The sequence below is a fragment of the Zophobas morio genome, unplaced genomic scaffold (genome assembly GCF_036711695.1).
Source record: "Zophobas morio isolate AGI-343-1 ecotype UQ-CSIRO unplaced genomic scaffold, CSIRO_AGI_Zmor_V1 ptg000006l, whole genome shotgun sequence".
Taxonomy (NCBI): Eukaryota; Metazoa; Arthropoda; class Insecta; order Coleoptera; family Tenebrionidae; genus Zophobas; species Zophobas morio.
This window is the reverse complement of record NW_026972111.1, coordinates 5,810,804-5,826,052: the sequence shown is the minus strand read 5'-3', so window position 1 is coordinate 5,826,052 and position 15,249 is coordinate 5,810,804. Positions and strand designations below refer to the sequence as shown.

General features: G+C 29.4%; 1 protein-coding gene across 3 annotated transcripts in view; it reads left to right on the top strand.

Annotated features, from left to right (window-relative positions):
• The window catches only part of LOC135123417 (E3 ubiquitin-protein ligase RBBP6-like), a 32,156-nt gene that overhangs the window by 5,692 nt on the left and 11,215 nt on the right, over window positions 1–15,249 (top strand). Inside the window, exons 4-8 of one of the 3 annotated variants that reach the window (XM_064048050.1) lie at window positions 1,724–2,408; window positions 2,470–2,702; window positions 2,756–3,172; window positions 9,046–9,252; window positions 9,347–9,472. In XM_064048050.1, the coding sequence (XP_063904120.1) occupies window positions 1,724–2,408; window positions 2,470–2,702; window positions 2,756–3,172; window positions 9,046–9,252; window positions 9,347–9,472 (1,668 nt within the window). Of the gene's footprint in view, window positions 1–1,723; window positions 2,409–2,469; window positions 2,703–2,755; window positions 3,173–9,033; window positions 9,253–9,346; window positions 9,473–15,249 lie in introns of all 3 variants that reach the window. The other 2 variants (XM_064048049.1, XM_064048051.1) reach the window with 2 other exon arrangements.

The window sequence follows — 15,249 nt, the reverse complement described above, 5'->3', positions numbered from 1 at the left end:
CATACTCTTTAAGAAAAGAGAGGGTGGGTGGGCGGGGCTAGTATCTGCTAAGAAAGACTGATTTTGGCAAATCACATACTCTGTAAGAAAAGAGAGGGTGGGTGGGCGGGGCTAGTACCTGCTAAGATAAGACTGATATTGGCAAATGACCGACTCTCTAAGAAAATGAAGGATAGATGGTATATCATTTGGCAAAATCAGTTTTATCTTGGCAAGTATAGAACCTACCCACCCTTTATTTTCTTCGAGGGTATGCCCTTTGGCAATTGCAATTTTATCTTAGCAAGTACTAGCCCCGCCCACCCGCCTTTTATATTCTTAGAGGGCTAGTATCTACTAAGATAATACTGATTTTGGCAAATGACCTACTTTCTAAGAAAATGAAGAATAGAGGGTATATCATTTGGCAAAATCACTCTTATCTTGACAAGTATCTTTGAGAGTATGCCATCTGGCAATATCAGTTTTATCTTAGCAATTACTAGCCCCGCCCACCCGCCCTTTATTTTCTTAAAGAGCTAGTACCTACTAAGATAAGACTGATTTTGGCAAAGCACTTTCAAATTCTTTTCAAGTAGGAATACCTAGAACCTCGAAGATTGTTTTAAATTTTCCAAAAAAAAAAACGGGGTCCGAAAATTAACTCAAAAACAGGTCAGGTCAGAATTTTCAAAAAATAGAACACCAAAGACCGCCAAAATTGTTTTAAATAATTAATAATAAAAACGCTAAACAAAATTTGTCTGATCATCCCCACCAATGACTTCTGACGTCAACTCAAAACTTAGCATAGAAAATGTTATTTAAATTTTATAAAATACTGTAAATATTCTATTCTTCTAGTTTATGAATCCGCTTGATTTTTTGGACTTAAAAGCTTCAATATTGAATGTCCTGAAAACTTCAGAGTGGTTTCACTTAAGGTTGTCTTAAGAACGGTAAATCGTTAACAAAAATTTATCTGTTTAAAACTTGATGACGTGATCTCAAAATTTTGCTGGATACATATTTAAAATGTGTCAAATCTGAGTATATACTTGTGGTTTATCAATTTTTTATGCTTACATGGATTTGTTTGATTAGTCTTCAGGGTCGAGGAAAGTTCAGTATAAATAATTTTATACCCATTTTTAGAAATAATATCTTGGCGGTTTTTTCTATAGTAGTTTATCATCATTTGTTGAAGTTTTATTTTATTCTTCATCCGTAAAATAGGGGCGCATGGATAAAATTTCAGTTGCTATATGATTTCTCGGCGTTTCATGACCCCTAGCAGACGAAAAAGTAGTCGAAAAAAATCTTCAATAGAAAACTTCGCATGTTGAAAATTTCAATACGCCTTTTGTGCAAGTACCAAAGAAAGATTTTTTTATTAGAAATTTAAAAACATTAGTACAGTGAAAGTTACATTGTTAGAATCATCATTATTTGGTTATACATTGTAATAGGGTCGAAGTAGGTCATCGAAACGTGCCTCCTCTCACTTTATATGGACCTCATGCCCAATGACTCACGACAAATACAACACGCATCTGTATAATTGGTTGCCTCAATGCTTCATATCTTATTAAAAAATAAAACTTTAGCCAAAATTTGTCTAATCCTCTCCGCTAACAATGGTATGACGTGACCTCGACAATTTACAATAACAAGAGCTGCTAAACAGTGATTGGCTTAAGAATCGTTGGTTCAAGTTAACTCATTTCGTAACGTATCATTCCAGCTACTTGAAAATCCGCGGCGCCAACCAAATCGGAGCTGTGCCCCCCAACTACCGTTGCTACAAGTGCCACCAGACAGGCCACTGGATCAAGGACTGCCCCCTGAGCAAGGGCCCCGAGCCGATCGAAATAAAAAAGAGCACTGGCATCCCGCTGAGTTTCATGGTGCCGGTGGAAGGCCCCCAAGTGCAGGGGGCCATGATGACCCCGAACGGCTCCTACGCGGTCCCGGTGTTGGACCACCAAACCTACACCCAGAAACAGGCCCCTCAGGCGCCCCTACAAGAAGTGAAACCGGAAATACCCGAGGATCTGGTGTGCTCGATTTGTTCCGACTTGCTGACGGACGCGGTCATGATCCCATGCTGCGGCAACTCTTTCTGTGATGAATGTATCAGGAGTTTCCTGCTCGAGAGCGAGGAGCACGAGTGTCCCGACTGCCACGAGAAGGACATCTCGCCGGCGACGCTGATTCCTAACCGGTTTTTGAGAAACTCAGTGGCGAATTTTAAGAATACGACGGGGTACGTTAAGAAGTTGGCGTACAAGCAGAGGGAGGAGCCGGTGGTGGTGAAGACGAAGGAGGCGGTGAGTCAGCCGCAGGTGGAGGCGGCGAAGGTGGAGACGGAAGAGAAGACGGTGATAAGCGAGGCCGATTCGACTGAGCACGCGAAAACTGAAGAGAAAGTGAGTCATTTTGAATGACGTGTTAGTACTTAAGTTAATCTCGTTTGAATTCCTATTTTAGGAAGAGGATGTTAAGCATTCTCCAAAGACTGAAACTGAGACTATTCCGGAGGGTCCGCCTGGGGTCTCTCCCGCTGAATCACCTAAAACCCAGTCGATCTCAAAAAGGATTAACTCAAATCGTGAGCCGCGAGAGCGTTCTGGGAATACCAGGCAGCATAAGCACCGGTCACGTGATGAGTCGCCGCGGCGCCACCATCGCAACCACCGGAACTCACCATACAGGGATACAGGGTAATTTCCACTTGACACATTTTTGTTATTTTTTTTTTAATTAAATTTCACAGACGTTCTGAAGAAAGAGCCGGTACCCCAACCGTGGACGAGCCCGGCGTCTCCGCCAACTCCAATTACCCTCCTCCAGACGTTCGGTCGTACAACGCCCCGCCCATGATGGGTATGGTACCGCCAATGCAAGGACCGCCTCCAAACTTGCCTCCAGGCTATGCCAATCCGCCAGCTCCCATGGGGAATTTCCCTCCGACGAACGGCCCGCCTCCAAACTTTAGGTTGCCACCGCCCGGAGCCCCGCCCTACATGCCTCCGGGACCCTATCAGGTGCCGCCTAGGCCCATGTTCGACACGAGCAGACCGCCCATGTCGGGACCGCCCCCCATGTACAACCCGTCGTATCAAGGTTCGCGTTCGCACCACAGGGACTACGGGATGAACGATCGGAGGATGAGAGGGCGGACGCCATCAGGGTATGTTTATTCGACGAAGGCGTCTGAGACTAGCCAATCGCCATTGTTATCATCGTATGGAGAAAAACGGACTTTTTTTCAATTTTTACTTCCCGTCTGTCTGCAGTCTGTATCAATTTTTATTAGACAGATAATCTCCGAAACTACTGGACCGATTGTTGTCAAATTTTGTGTGTAGGTGGTAAAACACCAACCAATGGAATGACATCTCTAAAATTTCCAATAATGTATATATTTTTTTAATCCTATAAAGTAAGATACTTCTGCATTTGTGATGTATGAATTCGTTTGAGTTTTCTTTACCCTAGATATCTAGATTTCTGTAAAAAAATCAGAATTGTGTAACAACATTTTGCAAGTTAACTTTGAAACTGCAAAACCGAATGCTGTGAAATCTTGTAAACGTTTCAAGGTTATCTTAATCGTGGCAAATCTTTATCAAAATTAATTCGTTTAACTCATCCCAAAAAAACTGCTGACGTTATCGCAGAATTTAACGTAATAAATCTTCTCAGAAAAATGCTTGTCGTTCATCAATGAATAAAAAAAAAATTATGAATGAGGCTATTACATTAGAATTTACTTTAACATTACATACATATCTTTATTTTTACTTATAAAGGTTATTAAAAAAAAATCGAAAATCAAATCTTACAACTTTTCTCGAAAAATCGGGATTTATTTACCTTTGACCATTTTTTTGATATCACAATTTTTCGTTTTCCTTTTCCTTCGATTTTGCAATTTTTCGTTTTTTCATTTTTTTTTTCATTTTTCTATTTTTCAGTGTTTCGGTTTCATAATTTTTGGTTTTTTTCTACTTTAATTTTTTCAATTTTTCGGTTTTTCAACTTTCATTTTTTTAATTTTTTGTTTCTATATTTTTTGATTTTTCAATTTTTCGTTTTTTCAATTTTTCATGTTCTTGGTTTTCAGTTTTCATTTTCCCGATTTTTTAATTTTCTTTTTTTCGATTTTTTTATCATAATTTTTCGTTTTTTTTTATTTCCATTTTTTTCAATGTTTATTTCGATTGGATATTTTTCGTTTATTCGATTTTGGTATTTTTCGGTAGTACAGTTTTTAATTTTTCGATTTATCGGTTCTCAATTTTTAATTTTTCGATTTTTCAATTTTTCGTTTCGTCAATTTTTCGTTTTTTTTCAAGTCTTGAAGTTCTTGATTTTCATTTTCCCGATTTTTTAATTTTCATTCTCTTAATTTTTTTATCACTATTTTAGGCTTTTTATTTCTATTTTTGAATTTGTTTCGATTTTATAATTTTTCGTTCATTCAATTTTTCAAATTTTCAATTTTTGAGTTTTCAATTGCTGGATTTTTCTTTTATATCAATTTTTCAATCTTGCGGTTTCATAATTTTTCGTTTTTTTCAACTTTAATTTTTCCGTTTTTTCAACTTTAATTTCTTCAATTTATCGTTTCTTCAATTTTTTGATTTGCAGTTTTTTAATTTTGCTATTTTTCGATATATTTTTCGATTTATCGGTTTCTCAATTTTTACTTTTCCGATTTTTTCGTTTTTTCAATTTTTCAAGTTATTGATTTTCAGTTTTCATTGTCCTGATTTTTTAATTTTCATTTCCTCGATTTTTTTATCATAATTTTTCGTTTTTTTTTATTTCCATTTTTTTCAATGTTCATTTCGATTGGATATTTTTCGTTTACTCGAATTTGCTGTTTTTTGGTATTACAGTTTTTCATTTTTCGATTTATCGGTTTCTCAGTTTTTAATTTTTCGATTTTTCGTTTCCTCAATTTTTCGTTTTTTCAATTTTTGAAGTTCTTGATTTTCATTTTCTCGATTTTTTAATTTTCATTTTCTCGATTTTTTTTATCACAATTTTTGGCTTTTTTATTTCCATTTTTTCAATGTTTGCTTCGATTTTATAATTTTTCATTTATTCAATTTTTCGAATTTTCAATTTTTGGTTTTTCAATTGCTGGATTTTTCAATTTTTCTATTTTTCAATCTTTTGGTTTCATAATTTTTCGATTTTTTCAACTTTAATTTTTCCGTTTTTTCAACTTGAAGTTCTTCAATTTATCGTTTCTTCAATTTTTTGATTTGCAATTTTTCAATTGTGCTATTTTTCGATATATTTTTAGATTTATCGGTTTCTCAATTTTTACTTTTTCAATTTTTGGGTTTTTTCAATTTTTCAAGTTCATGGTTTTCAGTTTTCATTTTCCTGATTTTTTAATTTTCATTTTATCGTTTTTTTTAACGCAGTTTTCGTTTTTTTTTATTTCCACTTTTTTCAGTGTTTATTTCGAATGTATAATTTTTCGGTAATTCGCTTTTGCTATTTTTCGGTATTAGTTTTTCATTTTTCGATTTATCGGTTTCTCAATTTTTTAATTTTTCGATTTTTCTATTTTTCGTTTTTTCAATTTTTGAAGTACTGTATTTTAATTTTTTCTATTTTTTTATCGCAATTTTTGTTTTTTTTTATTTCTATTTTTTCAATGTTTCGATTGTAAAATTTCGTTTATTCAATTTTTCAAATTTTCAATTTTTGATTTTTCAATTCCTCAATTTTTCAATTTTGCAATTTTTGGGTTTGTCAAATTTCCGGATTTTTTAATGAAAACACTTTGTTTTTTCGATTTTTAAGATTCTCAATTTTTGTTGTTTTGTTTTTCAATTTTTGGTTTCGATTTTTCCAATTTTTAGATTCCTCAGTTTTCATTTTATACTTTTTCGTTTTTTCATTTTTGATTTTTTAATTTTTCCATTTTTTTAATTCGAAGAGTTGAAAAATCTAAAAACTGAAAATCGGAAAAAATGTAAAATCGAAAAATTGCCAGCCGAAGAACTGAAAAAACGAAAAATTGAATAATTGCAAAACTAAAAATCGAAAAAATTGTTGATTCGAAAAATTGGAAAGCCCAAAAATTGTGAAATTGGAAAATTATAGAAACGTCAAAGTTGTAACGAAAACTGTAACATTGGAAGATCGAAAAATTGAAAAATTAAATATCAAGGAAATCAAAAATTAAAAAATTGAATGAATGAAAATTTTAAAATCCAATAATTGTAAAATGGAAAAATTCAACTATGGAAAAATTGCAAAAGTTTACACTTTTTACAATTTTAAAGCTTATAAGTATTATTAAATATTTGAAATGAAAATTAGAAAAATTGCAATTCAAAAATTGAAGAAACGGAAAATTGTAAAATTGAGAAAAAGAAATCTAAAATTGAAAAAATGAAAAATTAAAAATCTGATGGTTGAAAAACCGAAAAATTGGACAACTCTAAAAATTAAAAAAATTCACATGGAAAGAAAGAAAATATAAAATAAGAACGGTCAAAAACTGAAAAATTGAAAATATGAAGAAAATAAAAAACCAAAACGAATAATTGAAAAATTAAAAATAGAAAACTAGTGAAAGTGCCAGAACGAAAAATTGCGAAATCTAAAAATTGAAATTAAAAATTGAAAAAACAAAAAATTATAAATCCGGAACATTGAAAGATCGAAAAAAGAAAATAAAAAAAACGGAACGACAAAATTGAAAATAGAAAATTTGAAAAGTGGAATAAATGGAAAATTTTTAAAATCCAATAATTGAAAAATGGAAAAATTCTAAAATCGTACAATTGGACAGTGAAAAATTTTAAAAGTTGTTATTACATATTTAAAATGAAAATTAGGAAAATTGCAAATCAAAAATTGAAAAAACGAGTAATTAAATATGTAAAAGTTGATAAAACGAAAAATTTAAGTTTCACATTGAAAAAAAGAAAAATTATAAAATCAGAACATTGAAAAACCGAAAAATTGAAAAAATAAGAAAATAAAAAACCGACATGAAAAATTCAGACATGAAAAATCGAAAAATTAAAAAAATGAAAACTCGTGAAACTATAAATCCAAAATTTGCAAAATCTAAAAAGTGAAAAATTTAAAATAAATGAAAAATTGCCAATCGAAAAATAGAAGAAACGAAAACTTGAGAAAGTTGAAATTGGAAAAGCAAAAAACTATAAAATCGGAACATTGAAAGATTCAAAAATTGTAAAAATAAAGAATAAAGAAAAAACCGACACGAAAATTTGCAAATCGAAAATTTAAGAAGTCGAATAAATAAAAAAAGGTTTAAAATTCAATACTTGAAAAATGGAAAAATTATAAAATCATAAAATTTAAAAGTGGATAAATTTAAAAAAAATATTATTACATATTTAAAATGAAAACTAGCAAAATTGCAAATAAAAAATAAAAAAATCTAAAGGTTGATTAATGTAAAAATTGAAAACTGAAAAATTTTCAAGTTCTTGATTTTTATTTTTGATTTTCTCGATTTTTTATGTTTGTTTTTTCATTTCCTTTATTTATTTAATGTTCCTTTCGGTTTTATAAATTTTCGTTTTTTCATTATTATTATATTTAAAAAGAAAACTATAAAAATTGCAAAAAATTGAAGAAAGAAAAAATTAAAAAATCTGAAAGTTGAAAACCCAAAAGTTGCAAATCACAAAATTCGAATAAACGAAGAAGTTTTAAAATCCATGATTGCAAAATGGAGACATTCTAAATGGTAAAATTGAAGAAACGAAAAATTAAAAAAATCTAGTGACTGAAAAAGCGAAAAATTCAGAAATCCAAAAATTTAAAAGTTTCACATAGAAAAAAAAAACAAAAATTATAAAATCAGAACATTGGGAAACCGAGAAATTGAAACAATAAAGAAAATAAAAAACAGAAAAACCGAAACGAAAAATTGCAAAGATTGAAGACATGAAAATTTTCAAAATTAAAAGCTGAAAATTCTTGAAACTGCCAATCTAAACATTGAAATATTCAAAAGTGGGGAAATCGGAAACTGAAAACAACGTAAAACTGAAGAAACAAAAAAAATGCAATTGGAAAAATTGAAGAAAGAATAAACAAAAAATTAAAAATCGAAAAAAAAAAAATCGTAACATTGAAAAATCGAAAAATTGTATAAATTTAAATTCAAGATTTGAGAAATTTTGTATCGAAAAATTGTAAAATCTTAAAATCGCAGAAAGAAGAAAAATGAAAAATTGGAAAATTTGCATTGAAGAAAAAAAAAAATGGGAAAAGTAAAACTGAAAAAACAAAAAATAAAATCCAAATGTTGAAAAATCGAATACCTGAAAAAATAAACAAAATAAATCGAAACAAAAACTCCAAATTGAAGAAGTTGTAAAATAGAAAAACTGAAGAAACAAAAAAAAAAGAAAAAAGAAAAATTGAACAATTGAAAAATTTAAGTCAAAAAAGCTGGGGGAGTGTTATTTACGCCACTGGGTTTAACCCTATAGAGGAAATAAATATTGCAAAATTTTTTTTATAATTAAATCATTTTAAAACCGGTTAATTTAATATATTTTTTGTTTAAGCTTTTCAGATGTTAATAACTTGAAGGAATGGACAACGTGTTTCAAAATACCTTATTTCATGTTAAAAGTTTCCAAAAATTCTCGAAATAAATATTTTTTAAAATTTTTTTTACTAGCCCGGCGCATCCACCATTTTTATGCATACAATGTGTTTAGTTACAACAATCTAAAAAGTGATTTTCTCTATGGTAAATTTTCTCAGCTTTACGAATCGGTGCTTGCTTTATATGTATCTTCGTAACTAATGTAAAAATAATTAAAATAAAAAATTTAGATCGTTTCAAAGGAGGTAATTTTTTTTAAGTCTGTGCCTGTTGTGTTTAGATAGATTGTTCATATACATATTAAGGAATATAAGTATACCATAAGTATGAGTCCGTTCTTCTCCCAGCTTCATTCTCACTGCTTGGCGTTCCACGAGAGCCCCCACGACCTGTACTACAGTCCTAATTTCTGTCTCTAATAGGCGAACTTACAGGGTCATCGACGACCCTCTCGCAGCCTTCAACCGGATGTTGCGCGAAAAGGACGAGCGCGAGCGGCGCGCCAAGCGCCAGAGGCGCAGCAGCTACAGCAGGAGTCGCAGCCGCAGCAGGAGCTACAGCCGGTCGCCGCGGCGCCTGCGCAGTCGTTCGCCGCGCAGGCGCCAGTCGCGCAGCCGCTCGAGGTCCTTCTCGATCAGCAGGTGAGTGGTCGTCGGCCTTCATTTCCGCGCTGCTGCGTCCTTTGTCTTTGTCAGGCCGGGGCAAACGTCCAATTTGAATTGGTTCTAATTGTAGGTCGCGCTCGAGATCGTTCTCGGGCAGTTTGAGGGGTTCCCCGTTTAGGGACTTCTCCCCGAGACACTCGCCCCCGAGACGAAGGGGGCCTTCGCGCTACAGGTCGCCCATTCGATCGCCTCCAAGGTCAGTTGAAGATGACTCTACCTCGACAACCATAATCCTTTTTCCTGATTATTTTACTGTTGTCTATTGAGTTTTGGTTGTTGCTTTTTGAGTTGATTTCATAAGACGCATGCGTATTTATTTACTCTTTATATAGTTACTTTATATAATAATTTTTATATTGTAGTTGGTGTTGGTAGGTTGCCGAACGATTGTTAGTAGAGTTGAAAACTGAGGTGTTTCGGTGTAGTCGGTTTACTCTTTTTTACTTGTGTATACTTAAGTATGAAATAACGAGAATTCGTTGTATATATTTACACCTTATTGCTGTTCAGATTGTGGTTTTTTGTTAAAATATGTTTTTTATGATAACCTCAAAATGAAAAACCGACATTTACTGTCCTGTCTAAAGTACATGGGGAACATCATCGCGGTTTCAGAAGTTGCAAATTAAAAATGAGATATATCGTTTTAAAAAGTTATGTTGAGAATTAACAAACTCAGTCCAGTGCAGTTTTTAATAAAAAAATATGATAATTTTTCGTCTACTCTTAGTAGCGTTGTTGTGGTACCGAAGGCAGGTTTTCGGTCGACTTCGGTTTCCGATGCTTTGGTAGGTAGTGTGGCAATTCTCTACAAGAGATATTAAGATCGTTATTTTCATCTCCATTTTTTATTTTTCGGATTTTCAATTGAAGTATTTCAATTTCTCATTTTTCAACTTGAATTTTTCAATTTCGCAATCTTTCGTTTCCTCAGTTTCTCAATTTCTCGTTTTTCAATTTTTCCAATTTTTTGTTTGTTACATTTTTAAGTTTTCAATTTTAGTTTTTTAATTTTTCGTTTTTTTTTAATTTTACGATTTTCTATAGAAAAATTGAAAAGATGAAAGTGGAAAAATAAAAAATCGGGAAATTGAAAAATCAGAATTGAGAATTTCAAAATTCAAAAAATAAAAAATCAAAATATTAAAAATCTTCTAGGTTTTAAAGATTTTCAGGTTGTTCAATTTCTCGGGTTTTCAATATAAGTGTTTCAATTTCTCTTGAACTTTTTCAATTTTGCAATCTTCCGTTTCCTCAATTTTTCATCTTCTCGTTTTTCAATTTTTCCAATTTTTGTTTGTACATTTTTCGAGTTTTCAATTGTAATTTTTTAATTTTTCGTTTTTTAATTTTACGATTTTCTACAGAAAAATTGAAAAAATGGAAGTGGAAAAATAAAAAATGGAGAAATTGAAAATTATTAAACAGAAAAATCAGAATAAGAAATCGAAAAATTGTAAAACTGAAAAACGTTTTAAAGATTTTTTACTTTTTCGATTTTTCTGATTGTTCATTTATTCCACTTTGCAATTTTTTAATTTCCCGAATTTTATTATTTCAAGTTTTCAGTTTTTCAAATCTTCCAGTTTTCGATTTTTCAAGTCGAATTTTTCAATTTTTCGATTTTTGAATCTTTCGTTTCAAGTTCTCGATTATTGATTATGTATTCTATTTTCCAATTTGTCGTTTTTTTTAACTTTACGATTTTCTATCGAAAAATTGAGTTGGAAATCGATAAACTGAAAGTCGAAAAACTGAAAAACCAAAAACCAAAATCGAGAAATTGACAAAATGAAAAATTATAAAATGAATAAATTGAAAAATCTTTCATTTTTTAAAAATATTACCATTTCAATTTTACGAGTTCCCAGTTTTTCGATTTTTTTATTTCCAGTTATGTATTCCATTTATGGTCTTTTTAGTTTTTCGATTTTTATTTTGCAATTTTCCTATTGTATAATTAATTTTTTGTTTTGCAATTTTCGCGTTTTCAGCTTGAATTTTTCAATGTTTCGATTTTCCGTTTCTTCAATTTTGCCATTTTCCAATTTATGGATTTTTAAATTTTCCGTGTTCCTCTATTTTTAATTCTTTGAACTTTAATTTTTAGTTTCTTTAATTTTTGAAGTTTTCAAATCTAAATTTTTCAGCTCGCATTTTTTTCAAATTTTCAATCTTTTCTGTCTTCAATTTTTCAATACATATTTTAATGTATCGTATTTAAGATTTTCCGTTTCTTAAATTTTTTGAATTTTCCTTTTGAATCAATTTTTTAATTTTTTAATTTTTCGATTTTTCGATCTCTCGTTTCAAGTTCTCGATTTTTCTATTTTTGAATTTTTTTTTTTTAACTTTAGGATTTTCTGTCGAGAAATTGAAAAGTTGGAGATCGGGAAAATACAAATCGATAAACTGAAAGTCGAAAAACTGAAAAATCGGATAATTGAGAATTCGAAAAATTACAACAATGTAAAATAGAAAAATTATAACATGAAAAATGTCATCATTGAAAAATCGGATACATAATTGAAAAATCAAAAGTTTTAACAATCGAGATGTTGAAAAAACGACAAATTACAAAATGAAAAAATTGAAAAATCTTAGTTTTTAAAAATGTTACTGTTTCAATTTTGCTAATTCTCAGTTTTTCGATTATTTTGATTTTCCAATACTTCCATTTTGGGACTTTCTAGTTTTTGGATTTTTATTTTGCAATTTTTCGATCGCATAATTTTTTGATTTGCGATTTTTTGAGCTGTTAATTCCAAGTTTTTCCATTTTTCAATTTTTACATATTTTAATTTATCGTGCTTAAGATTTTCCGTTTCTTGAATTTTTGGAATTTTCCTTTAGTTTTAAGTTTCTCAATTTTTGCCAATTTTCAACTTTTGAATTTTTAAATTTTTCGATTTTTCGTTTGTTCAATTTTACAGTTTTTCAATTAGTTGAAAGTCGAAAAATAAAAAAAAAACGAGTTGAAAACTCGCTAAATATAAAATTGAAAAATCGAAAAATTGAAACTAAAAATTGAAAAACAAAAAAATGTAAAATGAAAAATCTCATAAGTTATAATTGAAAAATTTCAAAATTGAAGGAACAAAAAATGAGGTTATAAAATTTTAATAGAAATTACACAATCGATAAATTGAAAAATTGTGAAGAGGAAAATTTTTAAAATCTTGTAGTTTTTAAAAATTGTTTACTTTTTCGATTTGACGATTTCTCAATTTTTCGATTTTTCAATTGTACAACTTTTTGATTTGCAATCTAAAGTTTCTCAATTGTTCGATTTTTCAATTTATAAATACTTTAATTTTTCGTGTTTCCGATCTTTCAGTTTCTCGATTTTTAATTTTTAGAATTTTCATTTTTTCGTTTCTTCAGCTTTTTAAATGTTCGATTTAAAATTTTTCAGTTTTGTGATTTTTCAGGTCGAATTTATCAATTTTTGAATTTTTCGGTTCTTTGATTTTACGATTTTCTATCGAAAAATTGGAAAGTTGAAAATCGGGAAATAACAAATCGTGAAATGAAAATTGAAGAATTGAAAAATCGAGAAATTAAAAAAATGAAAAATTATAACATGGAAAAATTGAAAAATCTTTTAGTTTTTAAAAATATTTCTATTTAAATTTTACGATTTTCCAGTTTTCCGATTTTTTTCATTTTACAATTATTCCATTTTGGGGCTTTTTACTTTCTCAATTTTTATTTTGCACTTTTCCGAATGTAATTTTTTGAGCTTTCAACGTCAAGTTTTTCAATTTTTCGTGTTTTTAACGTGAATTTTTCGAATTTTTGAATTTTCCGTGTTTCCCCCACTGTTAATTTTTCGAACCTTCAATTTTTAGTTTCTGTAATTTTTGAGGTTTTCAAATTTAAATTTTTCGAGTCGTATTTCTTTCAATTTTGCAATCTTCCATGTCTTCAATTTTTCGATTTTTATATACCTTAATTTATCGTGTTCCAGATTTTCCGTTTCTTGAATTTCTCGAATTTTCTTTCAGTTTTAAATTTTTCAATTTTTCAGTTTTTCGATTTTTCGGTTGTTCAATTTTTCAATTAGCTAAAAGTCGAAAAATAGAAAATTCTGAAATTGCAAAATGTAAAAATGAAACCAAAAATTGAAAAACGAAAAATTGTAAAATCGAAATAATTAAAAATCTCAATAAGTTATAATAGGAACATCAAAAAATTTGAAAACTGAAATATCGAAAAATGCGGAAACAGTAATTATTGTAAACAGGAAAATTTTTAAAATCTTTTAGTTTTTAAAAAATTCAACACTTTCGTTTTTACGATTTCTCGGTTTTTCGATTTTTCTGATTTTCCAGTTTCACTTTTTGATTTTTTCGTTTTTTATTTTTTTTTACAAGTCTTCAGTTTTTCATTTGCAATTTTGCGAGTTTTCAATTTCAAATTTTTCATTTTTCGAGTTTTCAATTTTAAGTTTTTCAATTTTTCGATTTTTCAGTTTGTAGATATTTTAATTTTTCCTGTTTCCGCATTTTCAGTTTCTCGATTTTTTATTTTTATAATTTTCATTTTTTCGTTTCTTCAGTTTTTGAAGTGTTCGATTTAAAAATTTTCGATTCTTTGATGTTTCAGATTGAATTTATCAATTTTCCGATTTCGATTTTTCAATTTCTCGATTTTTGATTATTCTATTTTTGAATTTTTCTTTTCAATTCTAGGGTTTTCTATCGAAAAATCAAAGTGGAAAAATTGAAAAAATCTCTTAGGTTTTAAAAAATGTTTCTTCTTAAATTTTACGATTTCTCAGTTTTTCGATTTTTATTTTGCAGTTTTCCGAGTGTATAATTTGTATAATTTTTTGAGCTTGCAACTCCAAGTTTTTGCGTTTTCAACCTGAATTTTTCAATTTTTCAATTTTCCGTGTTAAGCCACTTTTAATTTTTCGAACTTCCAATTTTTAGTTTCTGTAATTTTTGAAGTTTTCAAGTTAAGGTTTTCGGCTCGCATTTTTTCAATTTTTCAATCTTCCATGTCTTCAATTTTTCGATTTTTGAATGTTTTAGTTTGTCGTGTTTAAGATTTTCCGTTTCTTGAATTTTTCGAATTTTCTTCCAATTTAAAATTTTTCAATTTTGCTAATTTTCAACTTTTGAATTTTTAAGTTTTTCGATTTTTCGTTTGTTCAATTTTACAGTTTTTCAATTAGCTAAAAGTCGAAAAATAGAAAATTGTGAAACTAATCGAAGAATTGACTAATGAGACAAGTGGGGAATTGAAAACTTGCAAAAGGTAAAATTGAAAAATCGAAAAATTAAAACCAAACATTAAAAAACGAAAAATTGTAAAATCGAAACAATGAAAAATCCCATAAGTCATAATTGGAACATCGAAAAATTTCAAGATTGAAATCTGAATCTTTTAGTTTTTAGAAACTGTTCACGTTTTCGGTTTTACAATTTCTCAGTTTTTAGATTTTTCTGATTTTCCAATTATTATTCCACTTTCCAATTTTTTAGTTTATCAATTTTTTTTACAATTTTTCAATTGTACAAATTTTTGACTTGCAATTTCGTGAGTTTCCAATTTCAAATTATTCCATTTTTCGAGTGTCCAGCTTTAAGTTTCTCAGTTTTTCGATTTTCTAATTTATAGATAGTTTAATTTATCGCGTTTCTAATTTTTCGATTTTTGTGTTTCTCGATTTTTAAATTTTGGAGTTTTCAGTTTTTCGTTTTTTCAGTTTTTGGAAGTTTTAAAATTACATTTTTTTAGTTTTTTGATTTTTCAGGTTCAATTTGTCAATTTTTCGATCTTTCAGTTTTCCATTTCTTCAATTTTTACACATTTAAAATTTTTATTTTCACGATTTTTTTGATTTTTCACCTTCTAGTTCTTTCATATTCGAGCTTTCAATTTGAAAAGTTTCAATTCATCGATTTTTCAACTTTTGAATTTCGAAATTTGTCGATTTAAAAAATTTTCGTTTGTTTAATTTTA